Below are 25,571 nucleotides of genomic sequence, written 5' to 3'. Positions count from 1 at the left end.
TTAAAATAAAATAAAAATTAAAATACTTACTAAAAACATAAATTTGGAGAATTCAGAAAAATACAAATGAATTGATTAACCATTGTCCCTCAAGATGTGGATGTAGAGAGGATGTTTCCTCTGGTGGGGGTATCCAGAGCAAGAGGGCACCGCTTCAAAATTCAGGGACGACCTTTTAGAACAGAGGTAGGAAGGAATTTTTTTAGCCAGAGAGCAGTGAATCTGTGGAAGGCTCTGCCAAAGACGGTGGTGGAGGCAAAATTCGTGGGTATACTAAAGCAGAAGCTGATAGTTTCGTGATCGGTTGGGGCATCAAAGGATATGGCAAGAAGGCTGGTGTATGGGGTTGAGAGGGATCCAGGCTCAGCCATGATGAACTGGCAGAGCAGACTCGATGGGCTGAATGGCCTATTCCTGCTCCTATGTCTTATGGTCTAAGCTGTCCCTCTTTTCTGAAATTAAGGATATTTTGTTCTTTTGTTGGGCCTCATGATGCAGTGCTAGAGAGTTGGTTGAACTTTGAGTTTCCTTGTTGGCTGTGGGAATCAAGTGGCCGTTTATAGCTGGAGAATTGGCAGCAAATTCTAGGACATTTTGAACATCAATATTTACAGCCAAGTATCTGGAAATTTGAAACTTGCTGGTACTTATTTGAACAGCTGATAATATCACATCTGGGCCACTTTTATTAAATGGGAAATTTTCAAGATATCAGTCTTGATGAAAGGTCTCATCCCAAAATGTTGACTGTTTATTTTTCACTCAGAACGCTGTCTGACCTGCTGAGTTCCTCCAGCATTTTGATTTGGAAAAACGTAATTATTAAGCCACCAGCTTAATTTTAGCTTGTACATATTGGAATAAAAATTTGAAATAGTTTGTGCATCTAATTTATTGAAGTTAAATTATACACTTATAATTTATTTCATTGGTAATATTAATAGTATCTAAAGGTCATCAAGTATTTTTACCCACCATTGCAATGCATAATGTGCCCATCATAATGGATTCTATTTACAGTATCATGTTAATTGACAAGGTTATAAGAACTTGATTCCTAAAGTAACAATGCCTCAGAATTAAATACTTGCATTTATGTCACACCTTTTGGAATCTCCAGATAGTACAAATCACTTACAACTGATTATATTGCACTGTTTTAATGTTGGGAAAATTCCATTGAGATGATGATCATATAGTGATGACTGAGGATTAAACTTTAGATGCAGCATATAAACAACTTACCACTGTGGATTATTATGTGTTCATTTGAGAGATTAGAGGGCCTTTGGTCATTTAACATTCCCAAAAATGGTGCTTGTGACAGTACAGCACTCCCTTAGTACTGCGCCCTGAATTCTGTCCTCAAATCTGGAGTTATACTTGCCTCTAATGTAAATGATTCTGGCTTTAGGTGTGCTGCCAGTGAGTTCTAGCCAAAACAGAACATTGGTCAGTACTTTTTGGTTGATAAATATAATGGCTCAATTTCATTTGAAAAGTGTAACAGTTGCATGGTTAATGCAAAAAGTCAAAGTTAATTCTGTACAAGAAAACAAAGTTTGAAAGGATGAGGAAGGTAACTTGTGGCTAGCTCTTTCAGAAAGCTGCTTAGTAAGGGACTTTGTTTGTAGAATTTTCTTCTGTGTATTATATTTGATTCTGTCATTCAAGTTGTTTGTACTAGATTTCCTGATTGTAGCACCAATGGTAGCCTATTTACTTTTGCTATTGATATTAAAAGATGTGGACCTCTGTCATTTCTTAATAAACATAATTGCTGTAAGAAATACCACTAAGGTTGTTATCTGACAGTCAGGGAAGTACTGGTAGAAATTTAAACATTTGAACCACTGTATTGGTGAACATCAAGTAGAATCACACGCAAATGAACACTTGCATGTGTAAAAATTGAAATGACAAATTGACCCTGTTTTTACACAGGGCTAACCATTTCTGACACTGTTAAATATACAATGTGTAACATGTTTTTCCCTTGGAATAAGATAAACAGTATTCCAGTAGCAGTGAGAAAATACATGCAATTTATACAAAGTTGGAGGTTGTACTAATAAACTTAAGTTTGATCACTCACTTCAACACCCTTCCATGGAGTGCTGCTTGAAACAGTATGCCAGTGATTTCAATGAAATAATTTATAATATACCTAACCTTTCACTGAAGTGGAAATGTGTAAAGTAGCTTTTTCTATTTGCTCATAGTTTCTAATCCTTGACTATATAGTATTTTTTCTGATCAAATTGCCACAAAACCCTAACCAAAAATAAATAATGGGAAGCTTGTATAGAAATACTTGTGTATGTTTGATAGTGATTGAGAATAATTTTAAAGGAAGTTGTAAGACAATTAAAATTAGAATTTATTTAAATCTTACATCTATCCCACAACGTGAGGGAGTAAAAATTTTTGCGTTATGACTCCGTTGCAATGTACAGACATGTGAATTTAAAAGTCTTAACTGCTTGTAGAAAGAAGCTGTCCCGTAGCCTGTTGGTCCTGGCTTTAATGCTGCATCAGTGTTTGCCAGACGGAAGCAGCTGAAACAGTTTATGGTTGGGCTGACTGGTGTCCCTGATGATCTTCCAGGCCTTCTTTCTGCACCTGTTACTATATATGTCCTCAGTGGAGGGAAGTTTACATTCACAGGTGCACTGGGTTGTCTGTACCATTCTCTGTTGGTGCAGTTCCTGTACCAGGCAGTGATGCAGCCAGTTAGTATGCTCTCAATGGTACCCCTGTAGAAAGCCTTGAGGATTTGGGAGCCCATGCCAAACTTCTTCAATTGCCTAAAGTGGAAGAGATGCTGTTGCATTTTTTTGCCACAAAACTGGTGTGTACAGTCCAGGTGAGATCATCGGTGATGTGTATACCGAGGAACTTGAAACTACTCACCCTCTCAACTGCAGACCCATTGATGTTGATTGGGCCGAGCCTGTCTCTATTCCTTCTGTAATCCACAAGTCTTTTTGTCTTTTGGACATTGAGGGAGAGGTTGTTATCCTATCACCACTGTGTCAGGGTGTCAACCTCTCCTCTATAGGCTGTCTCATTACCACTGGAAATAAGTCCAATCAAAGTCGTGTCTATATTACACTATTCAAAATTTTTGCTGGCCAGAAATAACCTCTTGATATTCATCTAGAGTAAGATGTAGGCATTTTGTTATCCAGTGCAGATAATTCTTGGAAATGTCTCGTGGTTCACAGCTGCTTTTATATTGGTTTAGTGAATACTAGGTCTGCCCAAAGAAATTCGCAAGAATTTCCAAGGCAGGCAGCCAGGAATATCAATAAAAATAGAACATCCCAGCCTTATTGAATCCAGCAGGTACAATTTTGGATTGTGGTTGGATGCACAGATCTTTGAATCGAAACTTAGCATATCCCATAAACCCCAATATCGGCAGCTGTTATTTAATTACTTATTGACAGAATTGTCAGTCAAGAACAGCCCATTAATTCTGCATTCCATTTGGAAAGTGTTCTTCCCTCACAATGGCTTTCAGTAAAGTCTAATACCATGCAACCAATCTCTCACACCTGCTTTAGCTGGAAGTTAATTATACACAATGACCATCGAGCTGCCAAGGATGTGGAGTAGTCACGTAGTGCAAATATTTGACAGCAAGGCCTCTGTTTGAAAAAGCTAAGAATCTTTATGGGAGTACTATTCATTTGATACATTTTCATCCTAGCTTTGATTGAGTTTATAAATTAATCTAGAATATTACAGCATAATTTTGATGTTTAGATATTAAGTCAGCAGGAATGCAATGACTATCATCCAATAGCACTTACATCCACTGTTATGAAATGCTTTGAGAGGTTGGTTATGAAGCAAAAGCATATCAGCTCCTACCTGAGGAGTGACTGGATCCTCTCCAGTTTGCCTACCATCAGTGCAGGTCAACAGCAGATGCCATTTCATTGGCTCTTCACTTAGCTCTGGAACATCTAGACAATGAAGATGCATATGTCATTCAAAACTATCATCTCCTCGAAGCTCATCACTAAGCTCCAAGACCTGGGTCACAGTATCTTCCTGTGCAACCTGATCCTTGATTTCTTCACTGCCAGACCTCAATTAATGCGGATTGGCAACAACATCTCCTTCCATACTCACCGTCAGCACAGATGCAACTCCCTGCTTTACTCACTTTATACTTTTGATTATGTGGCTAAGTACAGCCCCAATGCTGTCTTTAAGTTTGCTGATGACCTCACTGTTGTTGGCTGAGTCAAAGCTGGTGATGAATCTGCAGGTAATCAGTATATAGGAGAAAGATTGAAAATCTGGTTGAGTGTGCCGTGACAACAGCCTCTCGCTCCACATCAGACCAAAAGAGCTGATTACATTCGACAACAATTTTTTTAAAAGTGTTGCTTCTTCAGGTTTTTTTTATTTATAATAGACTGCTTGAAGCTGACCACAAACATAATTTCAGACTACTTGTATCATGTAGGAATTTGGAGAAACAAGAAATTAACTTTTATTGAATATAATGCATGTAGTTGCATAATGGTGCTGACAGTTTGCAACAGTTCAACTAAGTTAAAAATGTTTTGTTGATGATTTTCATTTGTACTCAGTTTCTGAGGCTTTTCACTTAAGTGCCCAACAATAATTCAGCAATATTGATGGATTCCGGTTGTCCTGACACCATTTTTCCATGACTGTAATATGCTGGTTAAACCTTTCACTATGCTTGTCACTGACAGCACCAAGATTTGCAGGGAAGATGTCTAAATGGGAATTCAAAAAATGGATCTTTAGTGATGTTGCACTTCATGGTTTTGTATGCTTGAAGCATGTTGTCAACCAGCTGCATGTAGTTTGGTGAAAATTTTCAACAACATCCTTGAATGCCTTCCATGCAATTTTCTCTGGTCTCACAAGAAGTTTTTCAAATTACCTGTCATTGATGACATATTTGATTTGTGGACCAACAATATTGCCTTCCTTAATCTTGGCATCAGTTATTCTGACTTGAATTATGAATTGAAATAACAAATATAGGCAATTTCAAAAAAATGGTGTATGATAGGGAAATTTCATGGCAATTTTCATGATCAACAGTCCAAGATCCGTAAGATAGAGCTAAAAGTATTTGGGAAGCAAAATTTTTGTTGTCCCGAATTATTGACTACTGGAGAAAGAAGTTGGTGGTCCATGAGCCAATTCTCATTAGGGAAACAGAGTCAGAGAGGTTCAGTAGCTTTAAATTCATTGGCAGTAACATATCAGAAGATATATCCTGGGACTAGCAAATAAATGTCATCACAAAGAAGTCACACCAACACCTCTGCTTTCTTAGAAGTCTGTGTAGATCTGGCATGTCACCAAAAATTTTGACAAACATACATGTACAGTGGACAATATCCTTATTAGGTGCATCACCTGTGTGGAAACACCAATATCCAGGAACGGAAAAGGCCAAGAAAATGATGGATACAGCCCAGCATGTTGTATATTTAATATGTAATATTTGAGTAATATTATAAATATATTGTTTGATTATGCATACTTTGTTGTTTACATAATTCATTATGGGTTATATGTAAAAGTATATGAATGTCATACGTCATAAGTGAGCACCTCACTACAGTAAAGCTAAGTGTACACATTCTCCTGGGCTCCTGTGTTTTTTCCTTTGATTAGTTTTGGAGTTACAAAAGATAATGGTGGTGACAAGTAAGTTTTTAAACGAACCCAAAATTACTTTCTACCTGTTGAAGCACAACGAAATGTTTGAGTTTAAAAAACAAGCACAGCATAATTTTTCTTTGGAAGGGGAGAAAGAGACACTTGAGTTTTTAAAAAAGGTGCAGCATGTACTTTTTTCTTCAGAAGGGATAGAGAAAGATGGTTGAGTTAAAACAAAAGGCAGAAAACAAGACAAAATTCACAGGTTCATAAACAGTGAGTACTAGGTGATAATAACTTTTTTAAAAAGCAGAAATTGCTGGCTATACTGGAAAGATAAGTGCACAAAGGATACACTGAACAAATTGAGCAGTATTTTAAAGCAAATGAAAAATGTGTGTCAGTTTTGCTGAGTGCAATTGTTGGAAGAGAATACAGTTTCTTTAGAAACACTCACAACACGCTGGAGGAACTCAGCAGGTCTGGCAGCATCCATGGAAAAGATCGGTCGATGTTTCGGGCCGGAACCCTTCGTCAGGACTGTAGGGGGAAGGGGCAGAGGTCCTATAAAGAAGGTGGGGGAAGGGTGGGAAGGAGAAGGCTGGTAGGTTCCAGGTGAAAAACCAGTAAGGGGAAAGATAAAGGGGTAGGGAAAGGGAGGCAGGGAGGTGATAGGCAGGAAAGGTAAAGAAAGAATAGGGGAAAACACAATGGGTAGTAGGAGGAGGCAGAACCAAGAGGGAGGTGGTAGGCAGCTGAGGGAGAGGGCAGAGTGACATAGGGATAGGAGAAGGGAGGGGGAGGGAATTACCGGAAGTTGGAGAATTCTGTGTTCATACCAAGGGGCTGGAGACTACCTAGACGGTATATGAGCTGTTGTTCCTCCAACCTGAGTTTAGCCTCATCATGGCAGTAGAGGAGGCCATGTATGGACATATCTGAATGGGAGTGGGAAGCAGAGTTGAAGTGGGTGGCTACTGGGAGATCCTGTCTGTTTTGGCGGACGGAGCGGAGGTGCTGGACGAAGCTTACTTTAGAAGTTTGACTACTCCAACTAAACCAGCCAAAATGAGTTTTGCTGATATTGTAAACGTAATGCAGGAATATTTAGAAATGAAACCACTGTAGATTTCAGATCACTTTAGGGTTCACAAGTAGAATCAAAGGAAAGGGGAGTCCGTTTCAGCATATGTAGCTGAATTGAAGAAATTGAGCATAGGCTTAATGATACACTGAAAGATTGTTTAGATTGTGGAATCTTACAAGAAAGCATTCAAAAACGGTTTCTAACTGAAACACAACTCACATTTAAAAGAACAGTTGAAATCGCATATCAATGGCACTGCAGCTAGAGGCACAATTGAGTTGCAATCAGGAATAAAACTGAGCATGAACAAAATTGCAACCTCAAATCAGAAACCTGGCTGGCCGAACAAATTGTGTTACGATTGTGGCAGGAGCTTCACATACACTAGAGCAATGCAGGTTTAAAGATGATACTTGCAGAAAATGCGACAAAGTAGGACGTATACAAAGAGCATATTGGGCAGACAAAAATAAACGGACTGCACAGGGAAGAGAAAAAGATAGAAAGTCAAGTTGTAGTTCAAAAACGAGCACTAATCTGCTGTTGATGAAAAATCTGATAACCTTGCACACTGCTGATGTGTTGAGAAGCTTCTTCTCAAGGACTGGTGTTTCAGGACACTGAGTCAGTGATAATAGACCACAGTTAGTTGTGGGACAGTTTCAGTCATTCCCAAAAATGAATGGAATACGACATATTACTACACAGCTAGTCAATGGCTTGGTGGAAAGGTTTATTCATAATGTAAGGAATGCACTGCGAGCAATGTCAGCAGAATGCACTGCAGTGACACTGAATCAGGAGCTTGCTAAATTCCTGCATATCGCAATGCAACACCACAAACAGCAACTCACCAGCTATTGAGTTCCTAGGTCCTCCCTTGCATTCACAATAGGATCTCTTCAAACCTACTCAGAAGGAGTAAGCAGGACAAGAAGCTGAGAGAAATTGAAGGGCTCTTCAAACAGGGAGGTTCAATGATTCACTCTTAGATGAGCGGTCCTGGTGAGGAACTACAGAGGAGATCAAAAGTGAGTACTTGGAAAGACTAAGAGCAGAAAGGGACCACTCTCAGTGGAGATTGTTTCTAGTGTCATCTGGAGATGACACATCAATCAGTTGAGGAGAACAGAGTCCTCAATTGATAGAGAAGAAAGATGTCCAGAGCTGTCAGAATCACTTCCTGCAGTACCAGAGTCAACTCCAACAACCACTCCAAGGAGCCCCGGAACCTGAGATTGTTTCATAGCCATATGACTCTCCTGCCAAACAGAGTGACCCCCACCTTGTCAGGAAAGACATTATCCCACAAGAGTAAGAAATCCTCTGCAAGCGATTAAATATTTAGTTCTGAGTGGAATAATTTAAAGTTTAATATGCTGTGGATGTCTGTATAGTACACATTGAGTACCGCTTACCTGAAATGCTTGGAGCCAGAAGCGCTTTGGATTTGGGATTTTTTTCGGATTTTGGTTATATAATGAAAATATAATGTGTGCAGGGTAACAAAAGCAGCACCACAGCATTGGGAGAATCAGCTGCTGCACAACAACAAACTACAGCTGGCTTTCAGTCTCCACCTACAATGCAGTGTTTTGATTAAAAGGTTGCTGTATACTGTATTTGTATTTTACATTTTTTTAGGTTTTATGTACAATATAAAAACAATCAGCATTGTGGACTTGTTCTGGTGATAGATTTTCATCAGCAATGCTTTAAAATTTTAATACCTCTAAGTGATAAAAACAATGAGCATCATAGACTTGATCTGTTGCTATATTTTCATGATCAGCAGATGCTTTAAAAAATTTAATACCATGCCTTTTCTTAAAGATCTACAACCAGCCTGCTGAATATTCGCAATTACCTTCAATTTCCAGTTCGTTGTGATAGATCTTTGCTTGTTTCAAGATCAGCATACTGAAGTGGCATATATTCACTTTGACACTGACGCTACACAATCGAGAACTTCAGTTTTCACTTTATGCAGTATTTTTTCTATTTTCCATTAACTTCTTTTCATTATGTATGTGTGGTTACTTCTCAGAACTGTCTGTGATACCCTGTGGAATGTTCCATTCGTGACATCATGTCAGCACTCAAAAAAAATTTGTATTCATAGGTTTTCAGAATTTGGAATTTGAATAAGGGGTACTCAACCTGGTAGTTATATATTGTATCTATAAGTTGAGATGCATTGTGTATTGAGTTGGAGTTTATAGCTAAACCGGGAGGATTGTGTGTATTTAATATTTCAATTGTATTCAGTAATATTATAAATATATTTTTGATTACACATTATTTGCTGTCTATATAATTAATTATGGGTTATATATAGAAGTATGTGAATGGCATATGTCATTACATCACCATGTCATAAGTGAGTGCCTCACTACAGTAAAGCTAAGTGTACTTGTTCTCCTGGGCTGCTGCGTTTTCCTTTTGATTAGTTTTGGATTTACAAATCATATCAGTTCATCACAGGAGAAGGCCTCCCCATCATTGAGTGCATTTGCAGGAGCACTGCTGCAGAAAAGCAAATTGTCCCTGATGATGGATGGTGTTTTCTTGTGAATGAGTAACCAGAAGTGGGCAACCAGGCCATTCCCTCTTCTCCCTATTACCATTGGGCAGGAGGTACAGAAGCCTTAGGTCCCACACCATTAGGCTCAGAAACAGTTACTAATCAACAACGATTAGCCTCCTGAACTGATGTGGATAACTTCAATCCCCATGATTCCATGACCTATAGGCTCACTTTCTTTACAACTTGTGTTCTCAGTATTATTTTTATTTGTCTTTATCTTCTTTTGCACATTGGAGTTTGTCAGACTTTGTCTGTTTATATAGTTTTTTTGTAAAATTTAATTGTATTTCTTTTCCTGTAAATGCCTGCAAGAAAATGAATCTTAGGGTAGTATATAGTAACACATACGTACTTTGATAATAAATTTGCTTTGAACTTTTGAACTTGAACAAAGTAAGCCAAATATATTTTGAGCTTGGGAACAGGAATCTTTTGACTGAATTACTTATTTTTAGCATATTACCTTTCTTTCTCTTCTAAAATAAAAAGCTCATTATATGATTTTTTAATGAATGGATTAACGAAATGTGGATGTGAATGCAAATTGACAGAAAATGATTGGTAAAGAGTGAACTTAAAAGTCTTATGCAAGCATAATGATGACATAATGAACTGCAAGGAACAGGAAATATTTAGTATATGTTACCAATGGAGTACATTTCTAACATTATTATTACATTGCAATTTTCCAGCAGTAATCTCCTCAAGCAACTTAAATAATAGCTAAAAATGCTGAATGTTCAGCATCTGAATGGTCAGAATTTAAAATGAGATGCATTATGATTATACTTGTAAAAGCAGGGTTTAAAAGAAAACTTAACTGAGTATTCAACATTAAATGCTAACTGGCGCCAGTCCTTACACATCAAGTCCTACATTATTAAACTCTTTTATTTTAAACTGAATGACCGCTCATCTTATTTTTCAGATGAATATGCTGCTCCTCGGGCAATCCTAACGGGTCATGACTTTGAGATTAGCTGTGCTGCAGTATGTGCAGAACTCGGTCTAGTTATCAGTGGTTCTAAAGGTAGGTATGGGAAAAGAATGTTTATTGAACTGTCATATTTTATTGCAAAGTGCAATTTTAAGGAGCTGTATCTTCCTGCTTAATATTAAAAAAACTCCCCATTTCCTACATTAATTTTATCATGCTTTTCACAGATTGGTTATGTAAAGAGTCATTTCATGAGAAAGAGTTGGAGGCAACAGTTGTGGCAATCTAACATGAGGGGAAAATGTAAATTGTCTGGAGGAGAGCTATAACATTATAATTAGATTGGGAGATGCACATCAAAATGTATAAACCTGTCTATATATCTTTTTTTTCTTTCCCATGTATTTATCCAGCTTCACCTATACTTTTAACATTAACCACTGCTTGTAACACATTTCACATTCTAATCATTCCTTGAGTGATTGAGGTTCTCCTGAATTTCCCAAGGTGCAAACAAGATTAACCAGATATGCTGGTGATATACTGAAGTGAAAAGGATGAATTGCCTCGGGCTCTTTTCTGTAAGAAAGAAAAAGATGACTTTGAAAAGTTCTTAAAATTTTTCAAAGGTAAATTGGAAAGACACTAGATATTATAATTATTTCACATTGTGTGCACGTTTTTACAAGTTTCTTAATATTTTCTTTTATCTTTATTGAGGTCTGGTATTAACCAGCACTGTTAATTCTTTGAGGCAGAAATATTAAATTCTCAAATTCAAACTATTTCTGCAAATTGTCATTAGCAGTGATCCCATCTTGGGGAATGCCTCTTTTGAACCTTTCCTTGTCTGAAAAATCTTTTAAGTCATTAGATGCAGCCTGCCCTGTTGAATATTTCCAGCATTTTCTGTTTTTATTTTCAATTTCCAGCATCTGCATGTCCTTGATTTTTCACCAGCCCGTCATTTGATCATTTATCTCCCCCATTTTCTATTTCAATCATTTATTTAAAATTATTTTTCTAATGTATATACACTGTGTTTACTATCCTGGGAAATCATTATCCAAAATAACTAAACTGTTGGTGTTGTTACTTGTGAGTTTATCTTGTCCATCATTTAGCAGCCCTTTCTTCATACACATTCTCTCTTTGTTATTTTTGATTTGTGGAGTATCATAAATTTTGCAATTAATTTTATAATTCAACTAAAGTTAGATACACTTTCAAGTTTCATGATCTTTATAGAATTTGGCATTTAGTTACTAGATAAAATAGATATATAAGGTATCAACTGACCAAACGTAGAAATTAGGAGAAATTTCATTGAATAAGGACTAATGTGAATGTAAAATACACTGTTCCAGAGAGAATACAGCAAATAGCTTTAATATACAGAGCAAGTCATAGTAACAGCTCCAGGGGAAAACATTTAGATGGTACGGAAGTACGGGCACAGGATGAGAGAATTGAACTCAAAAGTATAAATAATTCTTGCTCTGACTGTTGGATTGAGTATTGTAAATTTCTATATGCTGAGATGGAAAGAAAAAAACTTGAGGCTAGGTATTCTATAGATGTCTTGTGAGCTGTGTTACTAGTAATATTATCATATTGGATCAGTTGTACAGAAAACAAGGGGATAGTTAAAGTTTTAGAAGATGAATCGCATAAATAATACACCATGTGGAATGTCAAAGTAGGTAAAACTTGGAAGTCATTTAATACAAAAAGCTCTAATCATGTTGGTCCTGTTTTGTGTCACTGTGCAAAAAAAACTATAATTGTTACTTGGTCTGAATGCCTTTGCTTACACTCTTGTATATCCCAAATCCCTGCACTGCTTGTGATTTCCTGTGAAAACAGAAACCTTTTTTTAATGAACTCTACCTACTGCTGATTTTGCTCCAGAAAAATTTTATTACCTTTTCCCAGAGGCTTTAAAATATGTTTTTATAAAAGAATTACCAGATGTCTGACCCAAACAAAGTTCTATTTAATTGAGTAACTTTTTCAAAATCTGTCATTGTGTCTAAAAAGATGATCATTGGGTCAGACTTAGAGATTCAACCTGTGACATGCAGAGCACACCAACTCAGGTTGGCTCTGGCTATGTTGAAACGACACATTTGAATCTGTAACTACCTTGCACGTGATATTTGCTGTTTTACCTTTTTTTAAAGAAGAAAAACAGAGAAAGTGTGTGCTGTTGTTAGTTTTAAAAATACAATGAGAAAGTATGTTCTTTTTGAGAAGACAATTCTAGAAAGGACATTATGTAGATTGGGTTGATAAATAATAATGTGTACAATACCAGTGGAACCCTAGGGCAAAAAGTAAAACTGGAGTGGTGCTGGTGCCTTACTGCTCTAGGAACCTGAGTTTGATCCTGACCTTGGCGCTGTATATGTACAGTTTGCACAATTCTCCCTTTAATTCTGTAGGATTCCTCTAAGTGCTCCTTTTTCCTCCCACATCCCAAAACTTGCTAGTTCGTGAAATGTACTGCAAATCACCCCTTAGTGGTTGATGGGCATGTGAGAGAAGAAATGCAAGATCATGTGGAAATAAGGAGAGTGGATTGTTGTTAACTCGTGAACTAGCCGGCTCCCTTCTCCCCTGTACTAAGTAAGTGATTTGAATGTGCTGTATGGAAAGAAATGTTGATTCTATGTTTTTGAAAGATTCACCAAAGTGCCTTTTTTCTTCTGGATTCATAGAGGGTCCATGCCTGATCCACACAATGAATGGGGACTTGCTGAAGGCCCTTGAAAGCCCTGAAAACTGCTTGCATCCCAAATTAATCCAGTTGTCCTCTGAAGGCCAGTGCGTTATTTATTTTGAAAAAGGACAATTTTGTGTCTTCAGTGTAAATGGAAAGCTGCTAACGAAGATGGAGACGGAGGATTCGGCAAAGGTAACGAATTGCTTATATTTCGAACTTAAGGTGCTTTGTGTGCCCTATCCTTGATGCTTTCTCCAAGCAGTATTAAATGTGAAGAAGTATTGATTTGTCTGCGGTTAGCCAAGATGAAACTGGGATAAGATTGGTGATTGTCCTCAAGGTTTTCTTGGCTTTGCTTAATATGATGAACCATGAAACTTCATAGAATCTCCTGTTAGTTTTGATAATTCCCATGACCAAAGCTCATTATCCACTTTCACTTCTTCCCTGTCCTCTTTCCATCCTTGATCCTTTTCACTTTGTCTATGAGAGTCTCAGGTTTGTTCCACAGGTAGAACAGGTCATCCCCACATTTAGTCGTGAAGAAATCCAGGATGCTGGGTTTAACTATGTTGAACTTTGTACTTGGCCAATGAGATTCTACTTCCAATTAAAGACTTCAGTCTCCAGATGTTTGTCAGGAGAAATTTCAGGATCAACTGTACCTGGACTGTCACATTTGAGATTTTATTTGAGAGCAGGGCTAGCCAAAATGATTAATAGCCTCACATGAGGAATTGAGTCGTGACACTAAGTTACTAGGTTAGAAGCACCAGTACAAAAGTACAACACTTTGTGTATGCTAAGTTGGGATCTAAAAATGGTAACAGTAATAGAAAGATCTACAATTATCTACATTTTCCTCTTGCCCATGTTTCCCATTCAACCAAACTTTTCCTGAATCCAGAAGGCTGATTCCTCTGGACTAGATATCCTGGAGCCAGGCCGAGAGACCATGAATGATGCAGGAGCTCCACTGCTGGTAAGGAGACGTGTGCAGGCCAAGGCTAGCTCTTTTCATAAACTTCCCTGAAAAGCTTTGGTGGATGGCTTGACTCGGCCTCTGGCTTTATTCCTTATTGTGACGAAAAACCTTTCAATGTTCCTTTCAAAGCATTTTTAGAATATTGAGCTAAAAAAAATCAGAAAATTTCAAAAATTATTTCACACCAAATTAAGAACACTGTGTAAATAATTAAAAACAGTTCACCACACCCTCATGGTTCCCCAGATTCACCAAATGCATTCCTCGTCCTTTCCACTGAGGTTTACTGGTACAGAAGGCTGAATGAACTCACTGCACACTCAACAGACGTGAGACGTGTTGTTGACAGCCTAGCCTGAGCAACAAGGATGCATGGGCACCATATTCTGAGGCCTTTCTAACTACCTGAAATGGCCTGGCAGAGCTGATGGTTAAAATATTTAAACATTTTAAAATGTTAATTAAAATACATTAAGACATAATTGAAAAAAACATTAATAGAAGTGAGCACAGGTTTACTTATTCAATTTGTCTGACATGCCTTCCTGGGATAAGGCTGAGGGCAGGGTCACAGATGAATCTGGTCCCTTTTGTCAATATATTGTTCTTCAGCTGCAGGACATAATGGTGACTCTAATAGCAGCTTGTCTGTTGGATGTACCGTGGTCCAAACTCCAGCTCACCTCAGACTTACAGCTTACGACTTGGCAGTTGGCAGCTTGTGGTTCCCTTTGGCTGTGATTCAGTCCATTTAATTCAATGGCATTGTTGCTTCTTAAGACAAAATGCTATCTGAAGGGCCTTGAAATTTCATGGAATCTCCAAATTATTTTGATAAGTTCCAGGGCTAAATCACCTCACAATTTTTATTTAAAATTATGACCTTGCAAGATTATTGATCTGGAATCTGAGCAAGCTCATGCTCCATTGTTGGGCACCTTGAGGTATCCAAAAGCTTGTGCTGCTTGGAAAGTAGTGGTGGAGCCCAAGTTCTGAATTTATGCAGAAGTCCTAAACATTTACTGGCACTTACAGTGAGAAATACCAGAAGAATTACTCCTATGTTGAACATCAGACCTATGAACAATATCTGACAGGTTTTGTGCAGTAATTTCTTAGAATAAACATTTTCTGAAAAGATTTTTCTTCTAAGCTCGCCATTTAAAGGCTTGTAAGGTTCCTGAATGGAGGGAAATCAGTTAAGTTTTTCCTCTCTATCTCCCAAGTCAAAACTGTTTTGTGATCAAGATTTGTGAAAGGAAAAAGAGAAAATCAGTATATCAGTTTTATATTTCCTGTGGTTGAGGCATCCCAAGCTGTTTCAGAGCTAATTAGTTACTTCCTCAACATAGCCACAATTGTTCTTGTGTGGGCAAATTTACAGGCCATGTTTCATATGTAGTATAAGAGATGAGTGTCTAGTTAGTCAGCACTTGGCCCCTTACACCATTCCAAAGAAGCTCTACATAAATTGAAAGAACAGTTTCTAATGGGCACATTTCAACTTCCTTGGCTCAACATTGATTTCAGATAACAATTCTATTCTAGATGAAGAATTGTTGACCTAAACACTAGCTCTGTTTCTCATTTTCCAGATGTGGCCTGACCTGCTGCATGGTTCAGATTTTTTTTACATTTATTTTAGATTTCCTGCTTTTTTTTTAATGTCATAGCTATTAATTCTCCACAAAGACTGCCTGAAGTGCTGAATATTTCCTCAGCTAGCATGTTTTTATTTCAGATCTCCAACATCTGCAGTATTTTTCTATTTTCAAGTTCATATTTTTAATGGCTTTGGAAAGAATATTTACTTGCCCAAGTATTCTCTGCCTGAAGTTGTTTATGGTCATTTATATTGATTCATGGGTCTTCAGTTCGATATTTCATTAAAACTGTGGCACCACTTACTATGTTGCATTCGTCTGAGTTTTGGTATTGTGGTCAGGTTTGAGGGCTAGAGTTGGCATCTTTCTCTTTCAGCGACATTAAGCCAAGCCTGTGACTCATCTTGTGTATAAACAGAGCACAGTACGCTCCTCGTGCTAGTACAAGGAGTGCTTGAAATAATTATGTATAATAAAAGTAAAACAATGCACTACCCTAAATGATTAAGCATTAGACACATTCTTAATTTTATTTTCATTGCTGTTATCACTCAGATTCCTTTGCCATGATTGAATACTTTCTCCTGTCAGCAGGGATTTTGTGTTTTTCCTAAGTATTGAACCTTGAGAAGGGAAAGATTTGGTTTGCTCAAATATATTTACTGCTGATTTAAAAAAAATATGCACAATGAATTTCATTGAACTTCTTCAGCATCTTGCAGATTTTAAGTATTTAAAGTGTTTTAAACTTTGGAAATTTTACTTTATGTAATTGTGAAGGAATCTGCAGATGTGCCCTTAGAAAGGACCCTTTTGGAGTCTGGCTTTGAGCAGCCTTGAGCTTTTGAGGTTTATCATGCTTTAAGCCAAATAAAATTATATGATTAAAGACTATTTGAGATAAACAATGATTGCTCAAAGACTGTGAAATGACATTTTTGGTGGTATTTGAAATGAAGAGAATTCATCGGGTAATGCAGAACTCCTTTGGGTATTGGACTGTGCACAAGAAATTCTTTGAGATACCTTTCAGATGTCATGAAAGGAATACCAGAATGCTGACAACTGCAACATTGCCAATCTTCAAGCATAAGACAGGATTCAAATTCACTTTTATCTTACATGGCAAGGAAAGATTACAAGCAAACTTCCATTCTGTCTGTGAAATATGTACTTTTTCACCAAGGATTTGCAGTTGTTTCAACCAGAATTTCTGTCCTAAGTTATCAGTCTGACAGTTATAACATTAGTTAGTTTATTTTAAATTAAGAGTCATTGGTGAAATCTATCCTTGCATTATGATTTTCTGTCTCTTCATGCGATCTATTTCCCTTGTCTCTTTCTGATTTTTTTCTTCCTGACTGGTCCTTTCAGAGAAACATTCCTGTGTAGCTTTAAACCTCTTCTTGTGACAATCAAAAGGTAAACAGCCAATAAAATGAGGAAATATTATAAGTTTTGGCCAAATGTCCTGTTTTGCAGCTGTTTTTTATTTAGTTTATAGTGGCATAACACTGCCCTAACTTGTGCAGTCAATTCATTTCTACAGAAAGAGCAGCTTTAAGGTGTGTTGTTTTCATAAAGTACATCTTAAGAATTCTTTTTCTGTGTGTATTATTGAATTCAGAATCTACTAGAGAAATGCTGTTGTATCTACACTGGAATTGCTTCTTTAATGCTCTTGAGGCATCGTAAGCTGCTTCTGTTGTTCATTTTCTTTTGCATTGTGGGTAAAGCTCACTATTTATATCAAAAGTAAAATTACTATTTCTTGTCAAGAAACTATGCACACAATGGGAAGAGGAATATCCATTTCATTTTCAAATTAGGTGAAAATGAATTTGTATTTTCCTGTAGTAGGTATAAATTGTTATTTTGTAGAAAATGTTCTTTCTATGAAACGTTAGATGTATAAGGTTAGGTAATTAGACATTGGTAGGAAATCAGTTTTGTGTTTAGATCCACCTTATATAGTGTTTTTAAACTCAAACAATTGACCATGAAAAGTTTGTACACAATGTAATCTGGGATTAAAGTTCCTTACTGTTTTTCCTGGTTTCTCCAGGATTGGACTGGTTGTGCCGGAAAAAAATAATGATACAATCTAGCTGAAACTCCCAGATGGTAAATCTCGAAAAAACAACAGGGGCCATCGTTGCAATTGTTCTGAACTTACTTGATTTATTCCTTTTGTATAATATTTTAGATTCAGTATCCTCGCCAAAATCCAGTGCTCTGATCAAAACATATACAGTATCTGAGCAGTTGTCAAGATTTTGAAATACTTGGCTTACAAATTGCTTTTAGCAGTTTGTATCAACTGGAATGTGACTTGAAAATAGCAAGAATAGAAGTCATATTTAACACAAAACCCTCACATAGAGGTGGATTTCTTCCTAATTTTGGACTGAAAATCCACAGATCGGGTGGTTTGTATTTCCTCCATTACTCCAGGGAATTACAAGTAAATATTTAATTTTCTCAGATATTATGGTGTCAATATAATGCACAGTTATATGTCTAATGATAGTCGCTATAGGTTTGGCAGCAATGAACAGTGCCCTTTGAAATATTTTTGAATTTTTATGCCTATAATCATTTTCTTCAGCATCTGCTTAGGTGCAGTTTTATATCATAACTATATCCTGACAATGCTGATGCTCAGAATTACAAGGAGAAATCTGATGTAACAAATAAACTCTTCTTGAGCTTCCAGCCGGGTACAGGTATCAATTATAACTGACGTTCTGATGACAAGCTCTGCCATCTTCATCGGGGATGATGCTGAAAGGCAGAGTTTGTCGTGAAACCTCGGTGATAATCAATACATATACCCGGCTAGAAGCTTGAGAAGAGATTATTTGTCATTTATGCCAAGAAAACACTAGATCCTTTTTCAAAGCTGATGTGAGTTTGAAATGAGACATAGTCTGATGATTAAATAAACATGTTAGTTCAGCTATCTTCTGATTTTTCAAAATTTGTATGATATTTAGCAAAGAATTTGGTAGTAGTGTGCTTTCTCCAGTCTTCTCAAAACTTACTGAAATTCTGCTCATGATTTTCAGAAAGCCAACAGAGGCTGTTGATCTACAAAAGCTGTGGTTAGTGGCAAACAAATTCTGCTTGTTTATGTATGTCTTAAACGAGCATAATCACTAGACTTTCTACGTCTTCTAAACAATATTGAAGTGGGAATTGTGTCATCCATTAGCAAATGCATCTTTCGGCTATGTAATTTCACTGCAGTATCATGAACATAACTTGCATAACAGTGTCATTTGTCAAATAACTCAGCCATTGACCGAAGAATGTTTTCATCTCACCCATTGTTAATGTACATGTCTTTGATTTGTTGGCCAGTAGAAACTAAAATGACATATTTGCTAAAAAGTAAGTATAAGCTGTAAGATGAGGATAGTGTGCTTAATGATTTACAGTTGTGACAAACTGACATACTAGGAAAAGTAAAGCTGTCAGTTTAGTGCTAGAAGTGAGAACATTATGTCCTTGGAGAAAGCCCTGGGTGATACTGTTAATATATAGGCTTGTTTAAAAATACCAGCTGTTGAGATGTAGCCAAAGGTAGCAGTTGACAGTGGATATGAGCTGAGAGCTATGTTGTAATATGTGCTGTTCTTCTCCAGGCGATGCTACTGAGTCGTGATGGGCAATACCTCATCACTGGGGGAGACAGTGGAGTAGTGGCTGTGTGGCAGGTCTGGGACCTCAAACAGCTGATGACCTACCCAGGCTGTGATGCTGGTATTAGGTCCATGGCGATGTCCCATGATCAGAGGTAAGGAATTATAAAGAAACTACTTGATTAAGCATTGTCCCCTTTCTTGATCTCTCTGTCTCCATTTCTAGAGACAAACTGTCTACCGACATCTTTTATAAACCCACCGATTCCCAGAGCTATGTTGACTATGCCTCTTCCCACCCTGTCTCCTGCAAAAATACTATTTCCTTTTCTCAGTTCCCTCATCTCTGCTGCATCTGTTCACAGGATGAGGCTTTCCTTTCCAGGACAACAGAGATGTTTCCTTCCTTCCACCATTGAAGCTGCTCTTACCCACATCTCCTCCATTTCCTGGACAGCCAAGCTCACCCCATTTTCCTGCCACCTTAAAAGAGGGATGGTTTTCCTCACCTACCACCCCATGAGCATCTGCATCCAATGCATCATTCTCCGCAATTTCTGCCATCTTCAACAGGATATGCTCCCACCCCTCCCCCCCGGCTTTCTGCAGGGACCGCTCCCTCATGATTCCTTTGTCCATTCAACCCTCCTCATTAATCTCCCACGTGGCACATATTGTTACAAGTGACAGAAATGCTACCTCTGCCCATTCACCTCCCCCCTTACCTCCATTCAGGGCTCCAAACTTTTCAGGTGAGTTGTCTATTGGTCATCTATTGTATCCAGTGCTCCCAATTCGGCCTCCTCTACATTAATGCCACCCGACATAATTGGGAGACTGTTTTGTCAAGCACCACTGCTCCATCTGCCAAAGTGGAATTTTCCAGTGGCCAAACATTTTAATTCCTATGCCCATTTCTGTTTTGTCTTGTGAGTCCATAGCCTCCTCTTCTCCCACAGTGACCCACTGTCAGAGTGGAGGAGCAACCTCGTATTCCATCTAAGTAGCATCCAACCTAGAAACATAGAAAATCTACAGCACATTACAGGCCCTCCGGCTCACAATATTGTACTGACCATGTAACCTACTCTAGAAGCTGCCTAGAGTTACCCTACCACATAGCCCTCTATTTTTCCAAGCTCCATGTACCTATCTAAGAATCTCTTAAAAGACCCTATTGTATCTGTTTCTACCACCTTTGCTGGCAATGCATTCCACATACCCACCACTCTCTGTGTGAAAAACTTACCTTTGACATCTCCCTTGTACCTACTTTCAGGCACCTTAAAACTATGCTCCCTCGTGTTAGCCAGCCCTGGGAAAAAGCCTCTGGCTATCCATACAATCACTGCCTTTCATCATCTTATACACTTCTATCAGGTCACCTCTCATCCTCCATCACTCCCAAGTAGAAAAGGTCAAGTTCACTCAACCTAAACTCATAAGGCATGTTCTCCAATCCAGGCAACATCCTTGTAAATCTCTTCTGCACCTCCTCTATAGCATCCACATCCTTCCTGTAATGAGGTGACGAAAACTGAACACAGTACGCCAAGTGGGCTCTAACCAGGGTCTTATATAGCTGTGACATTACCTCACAGCTCTTGAACTCAATCCCATGGTTTTTGATACCATATGCCTTCTTAACAATACTGTCAACCTGCATAGCACCTTTGAGTGTCCTCTGGATATGGACCCCAAGATCTTGCTGATCATTCAAACTGCCAAGAGTCTTACCATTAATATTATATTCTGTCTTCAAATTTGACCTACTGAAATGAACCATTTCACAATTACCTGGGTTGAACTCCAACCTGATGGCATGAATATCAATTTCTGCTTACAATATTTTTTGTTCCCTCCCCCTTCCCTCTTTTTCTATTTCCCACTCTGGCCTCTCACCTCTTCTCCTCACCCGCCTATCACCTTCCCCTTGTGCCGCTCCTTCTTCCCTTTATGCCATGATCCACTCTCTTCTCCTATCTGATTCCTCCTTCTCCAGCCCTCTTTACCTTTCCCACCCACCTGGCTTCACCTTTCACCTTCTAGCAAGTCCTTCTTCCCCTCCCCCCCACCTTTTTATTCTGGCATCTTCCCCTTTCCTTTCCAGTCCTGAGGAAGGATCATGGCCTAACACGTCGACTGTTCATTCAATTCCATAGATGCTGCCTGACCTGCTGAGTTCCTTCAGCATTTTGTGTGTGTTGCTCTGGATTTCCAGCATCTGCAGAATACCTTGTGTTTTTGATTAAGTGCTACCTGTTATATGGAGCTGGAAAGTGGCAATCGTGTACTTTTATTAAAATTATTACATAAAGTTTCGAATCAAATCCCCATGCCAAGCTTATAATATAAAAATTCCAGATAGTTACAAGCTCAACTGACAAAATCAATTTGATTTTTACGGTAACTTCTTTTAAGGATATATTTATAGTATTATCCATTTCCATGTGAGTATACCTGTGTGGTTGTGTGAAGCAGGCAAAACTCCACCATCCTTACAGTCTCTTCGTTTTCAGTTGCCAAAGACAATTTTCCTGAGCAATTACTGAAAATTTACTCTGTCATTTAAAGTGGAGAGAGTAAAGGAGGGAAAAGATTAAAATAAAATGTTATTAATACATGCTGCAATTAAATTCCCATTTTCAAAATAAGATTTTAATTGCAGCAGAGGGAGAGATAGGTTTAAGGAGCATTCTCAGTATAAAAAGCAAAACAATATATGTTTAGGGAGAAACTGAGGATTTTGTTCACACAAAGCTTTGGTTACTGTGGTAGTACAGTTAAATTAGGATACACCAGAAGTCGATGGAGAGTCCATGATACTGGAATATTACAAAGTAAGAGGAAATTACAGATAGAAGGAGAGGATGAATCTTTTTTTAAAAGTATTTTCAAACTAGTGCTTTAATTTACCATATACCCATGTTAGTCAGCAACTACAGGATTGAAGAATGTAAGGAATTCTGCTAATTAGGTCCTTGGCAGCAGATTTTAGAAAGATTCTTGAAGAGTAGAAGAAGGAAACCTGGAAAAGCCCAAAGGTAACAAAAGCACAAATGACAGATTCGTTTGTAACGTACAGAAAAAGTTGAATTTAGCTGTGTTCTGGAGGAGAAAGTTTAGAAGAGGATTTTTGGTATGGCATCAACATGTGATTGAAACTCATATGATGTTTATAATTGCAACTGGCTCGGCATTGAGATGGAGATGGGCGTTGGCAGCATCGACATGGTAGCTGATGTTACGTTTTTAGGAAAACCTCCTTTGTAGATGAGAAGGAAGAGGAAACCAAGAAAAGAGTCTTGAGGCAGAGGCAGAAATACAGGTGTTATAAGAGAGGCCATTCCAGATAATTGCTTTGAAAGCAGTCTAATGCAAGTTGTTGCTGAATGTACTGTTTCAGATCGAAAGTGTGAGATATGAATGTTTTAAACAATTGTAATTTTGTATTTTCAGTAAGTGGTCTATGGTCTTTTTGTGAAATGATTCTGCACTTCTCATGCACCAACTTGGGCAAACAATGTTCTCAATCTGAAATACTGACAATTCCTCCCTCATCCCACCAACCCCTCCATAGATGCTGCTCGACCTTCATACAGCATACAGTTCACACAGCAGTTTGTTTTTTTCACTCCAGCATCTGCAGTCTTTTGTGGTCCAAGATTATTTTCTTTACTAATCTTCAGTCATTAAAATTAATAACTGGGTTTGAAAATTTTATTTTTAAATACCTTTGTTTAATGTAGCTGTAAAATTATTTTGAAGCATATCGGAACATGAATTGTTAATCCTGAAGGAAAAACAGTTGATTTAAAACAAATATGGTTGATAATAAACTTCCCAGCTAGGCATGGTTATATGCAGAGTACTATGTTCTAACTAACACTGGTAAACAGGGTGCCTTATTCCTGTTCGCAGATGAGCAACATTACTTAATCAAGATGGTATAATGTTTCCTGTAAAATCTTTTGAGATGACAGTTTACTTCTAATTTAGGAGAAGTTTCTTACAGTAGCTTCATTGCCATAAAAAACTGGTTCAAAGTCAGTTTAGAATCCATACAGCAGGGAAATGACGTATGTTCTCTGGCCCAGAAATGCATTTACATTAAAATACCACAAGGAAATCAGCATCAAATCCACAGCACCAATCAATTCCTATTTTAGGTATTTTGTCCAAGTAGGCTCTCTAAATCTCTATTAACATATAACAGGCTTCATTGTGCTAACTTTAAAATGTTATTAAAACAGCTGTCATTACATATAATGCACTGTACTGTCCTGCTTGAAAACAAAATGAGCAAAAAGATTTGGATGCTATTATTCACTAAATGCCTAGCACTTTTGAACAAGTACAAACATAGATGTCTTGCATTGTTACCTCAAATATTATCTTTATTCCGTTGGACAGGTCTTAAAAACAATGGTGATCAATGTGGAATTTCTGTGTAATTAATCGTGTGTCTTTAAATTTAGGGTTATCATCACTGGTATGGCATCTGGAAGCATAGTACTGTTTTACATAGATTTTAATCGATGGCATCATGAGTATCAAACAAGGTACTAATAGTGGATTCAAGGCACAGGAGCTCACTACCACGTGCGGAGATCTTGAGACTTTCATCGAAAAGAACGAACAGCCATCATTGGTGCAATGACAGTTTTTAATCAATGGAATCATACAATCCTGTCACTGTATATAATGGCATCCATTAATAAATTTGAATGTAACTTAAAAGTCTCTAGGAAAGCAGAGTATTTTGAAATGCTTACTGCTATTTTTGTAGTATACAAGGAATTTGACATATCATTAGTAAATCACCAGAGGATATAAGTCTGATGCAGAAATACAAAATGTCTATTTTTTAGGAGGAACAAATCTTTACATGATTCTTTATAAGATTGTCATTCATAAGAAATACAAGACTATTTCTTTACCTTCATCTCTGTAAGAAGAATAAATGACTGATTTAAAAGAATGTAAAACTGAATTTTTAAATCAGATGTTCATAATTATGTTAGAAGTAAGCAATATATTTACACCTGTGATTTAATTATTCCATATGCAGAGATCAAATTTTTAAAAAAAGAAATTCTTTTTGGGCAGAAGGTTTGCACGTGGAAATGTATATATCCTTTCTAAGGCATGGTTCTTTTTTCTGCATTATTTCCCTTAATGTTATGGTAGCTTAGCACTGATATTACTGGGAACAAAAAGCAATATTTAAATTATGATCTAGATTTTTTTTATCTTTATAACAATGTGTTGGAAACTGTGTTCTTGTCATTGGCATGCTGCTGGGCTGGAAAAGGGATCTTTCCTCAAAGTTTAGATGAACCGTAAATCAATGCAGTGTATTAAGTTTTGTCTGTTCTCCACTAATGTGTGTGTTTCACAGAATCGTATCCATTGATTTCATTTCTATAGCCTTTGTTCAACATGTTTATAATCTCAGCATTGTTATACTAAATTCTGATGACTCTTTGTAATTGTGAAATTCTGTTTGAGTTCCCGTCCTGCTTATGGTGTGTGTGTGAAATCCTACATTTGGGATGTTGTTGACAACCTACAGACCTTCATAAACTAGATTGCTGAAAACATTCCATCTTTCTGGGTGAACATTTCTACAATTTGGATCTTATGGGTGCCTAGTTGCACATTAGTAACCTCCTAAAGGGACCAAGTTGCTGTATTTCAAGACCTCACTCAGAAAAGCTCTTTTTGGTGATTATTTGGAATGAGTTTATTTCAGTTTGTGTAATGAGATTAAAAATAAAGTTCACTTGTACCTTGAGACTGAATAGACTTTTATTTGACTGACAGTACTAAAACAATCCAACCTTAAAATCAGCTGCTGTTTATTTAAATAACGTAATATCAAGTAAATCTCTAAGCACCTCATGTAAACCGTGACTTTGCATGACTTATGGATCACGTTTTCCTTTTCTGCAACAGAACTCAAAGTCACCTGAGGCTATGCAACTGCAGATCTGTAGCTCTTTAAAGACAGCTAAACCTCAGCTGGAGAAATAATACCAGCCTTTGTAAGAAGTTAATTATAGAACAAACGCTTTGCTTAAAAGTTAGATTCCTTGGATTTAACTGTTTCAGATCAGCAATGATCTTTTTTGCATTTTAGTTATCAGCAGCTTCTAAAAGGGAAATCCGACTGGCCTCACTGATTTGTAATTGATAGCTTCATTCCACATGAATATTTATTCAATGCGTTTTCAAGAATAAGTTCAAATGCCTCTGATGCGTGGCATGTTCAAGCTGTTTTATCAATGAACTCCACACTTTCCTGCTGTAGTGGTGAGCCAAAAATTGGAAGGATT

The 25,571-nt window shown here is 37.5% G+C and overlaps 1 protein-coding gene across 2 annotated transcripts in view; it reads left to right on the top strand.

Annotated features, from left to right (window-relative positions):
- Positions 1-25,030, top strand: part of lrba (LPS-responsive vesicle trafficking, beach and anchor containing) — an 803,145-nt gene extending 778,115 nt beyond the window's left edge. For both annotated transcript variants that reach the window (XM_072256051.1, XM_072256050.1), the window contains exons 53-56: positions 10,267-10,368; positions 12,996-13,192; positions 19,237-19,388; positions 23,712-25,030. In XM_072256051.1, coding sequence (XP_072112152.1) covers positions 10,267-10,368; positions 12,996-13,192; positions 19,237-19,388; positions 23,712-23,802 — 542 coding nt within the window. In that variant the 3' untranslated portion in view covers positions 23,803-25,030. The remainder of the gene's footprint in view (positions 1-10,266; positions 10,369-12,995; positions 13,193-19,236; positions 19,389-23,711) is intronic.
- The last annotated feature ends 541 nt before the right edge of the window (positions 25,031-25,571 follow it).

The sequence above is a fragment of the Mobula birostris genome, chromosome 4 (genome assembly GCF_030028105.1).
Source record: "Mobula birostris isolate sMobBir1 chromosome 4, sMobBir1.hap1, whole genome shotgun sequence".
NCBI lineage: Eukaryota > Metazoa > Chordata > Chondrichthyes > Myliobatiformes > Myliobatidae > Mobula > Mobula birostris.
Note: the sequence above shows the minus strand (reverse complement) of the source record. Positions and strands in the feature narration are given on the sequence as shown.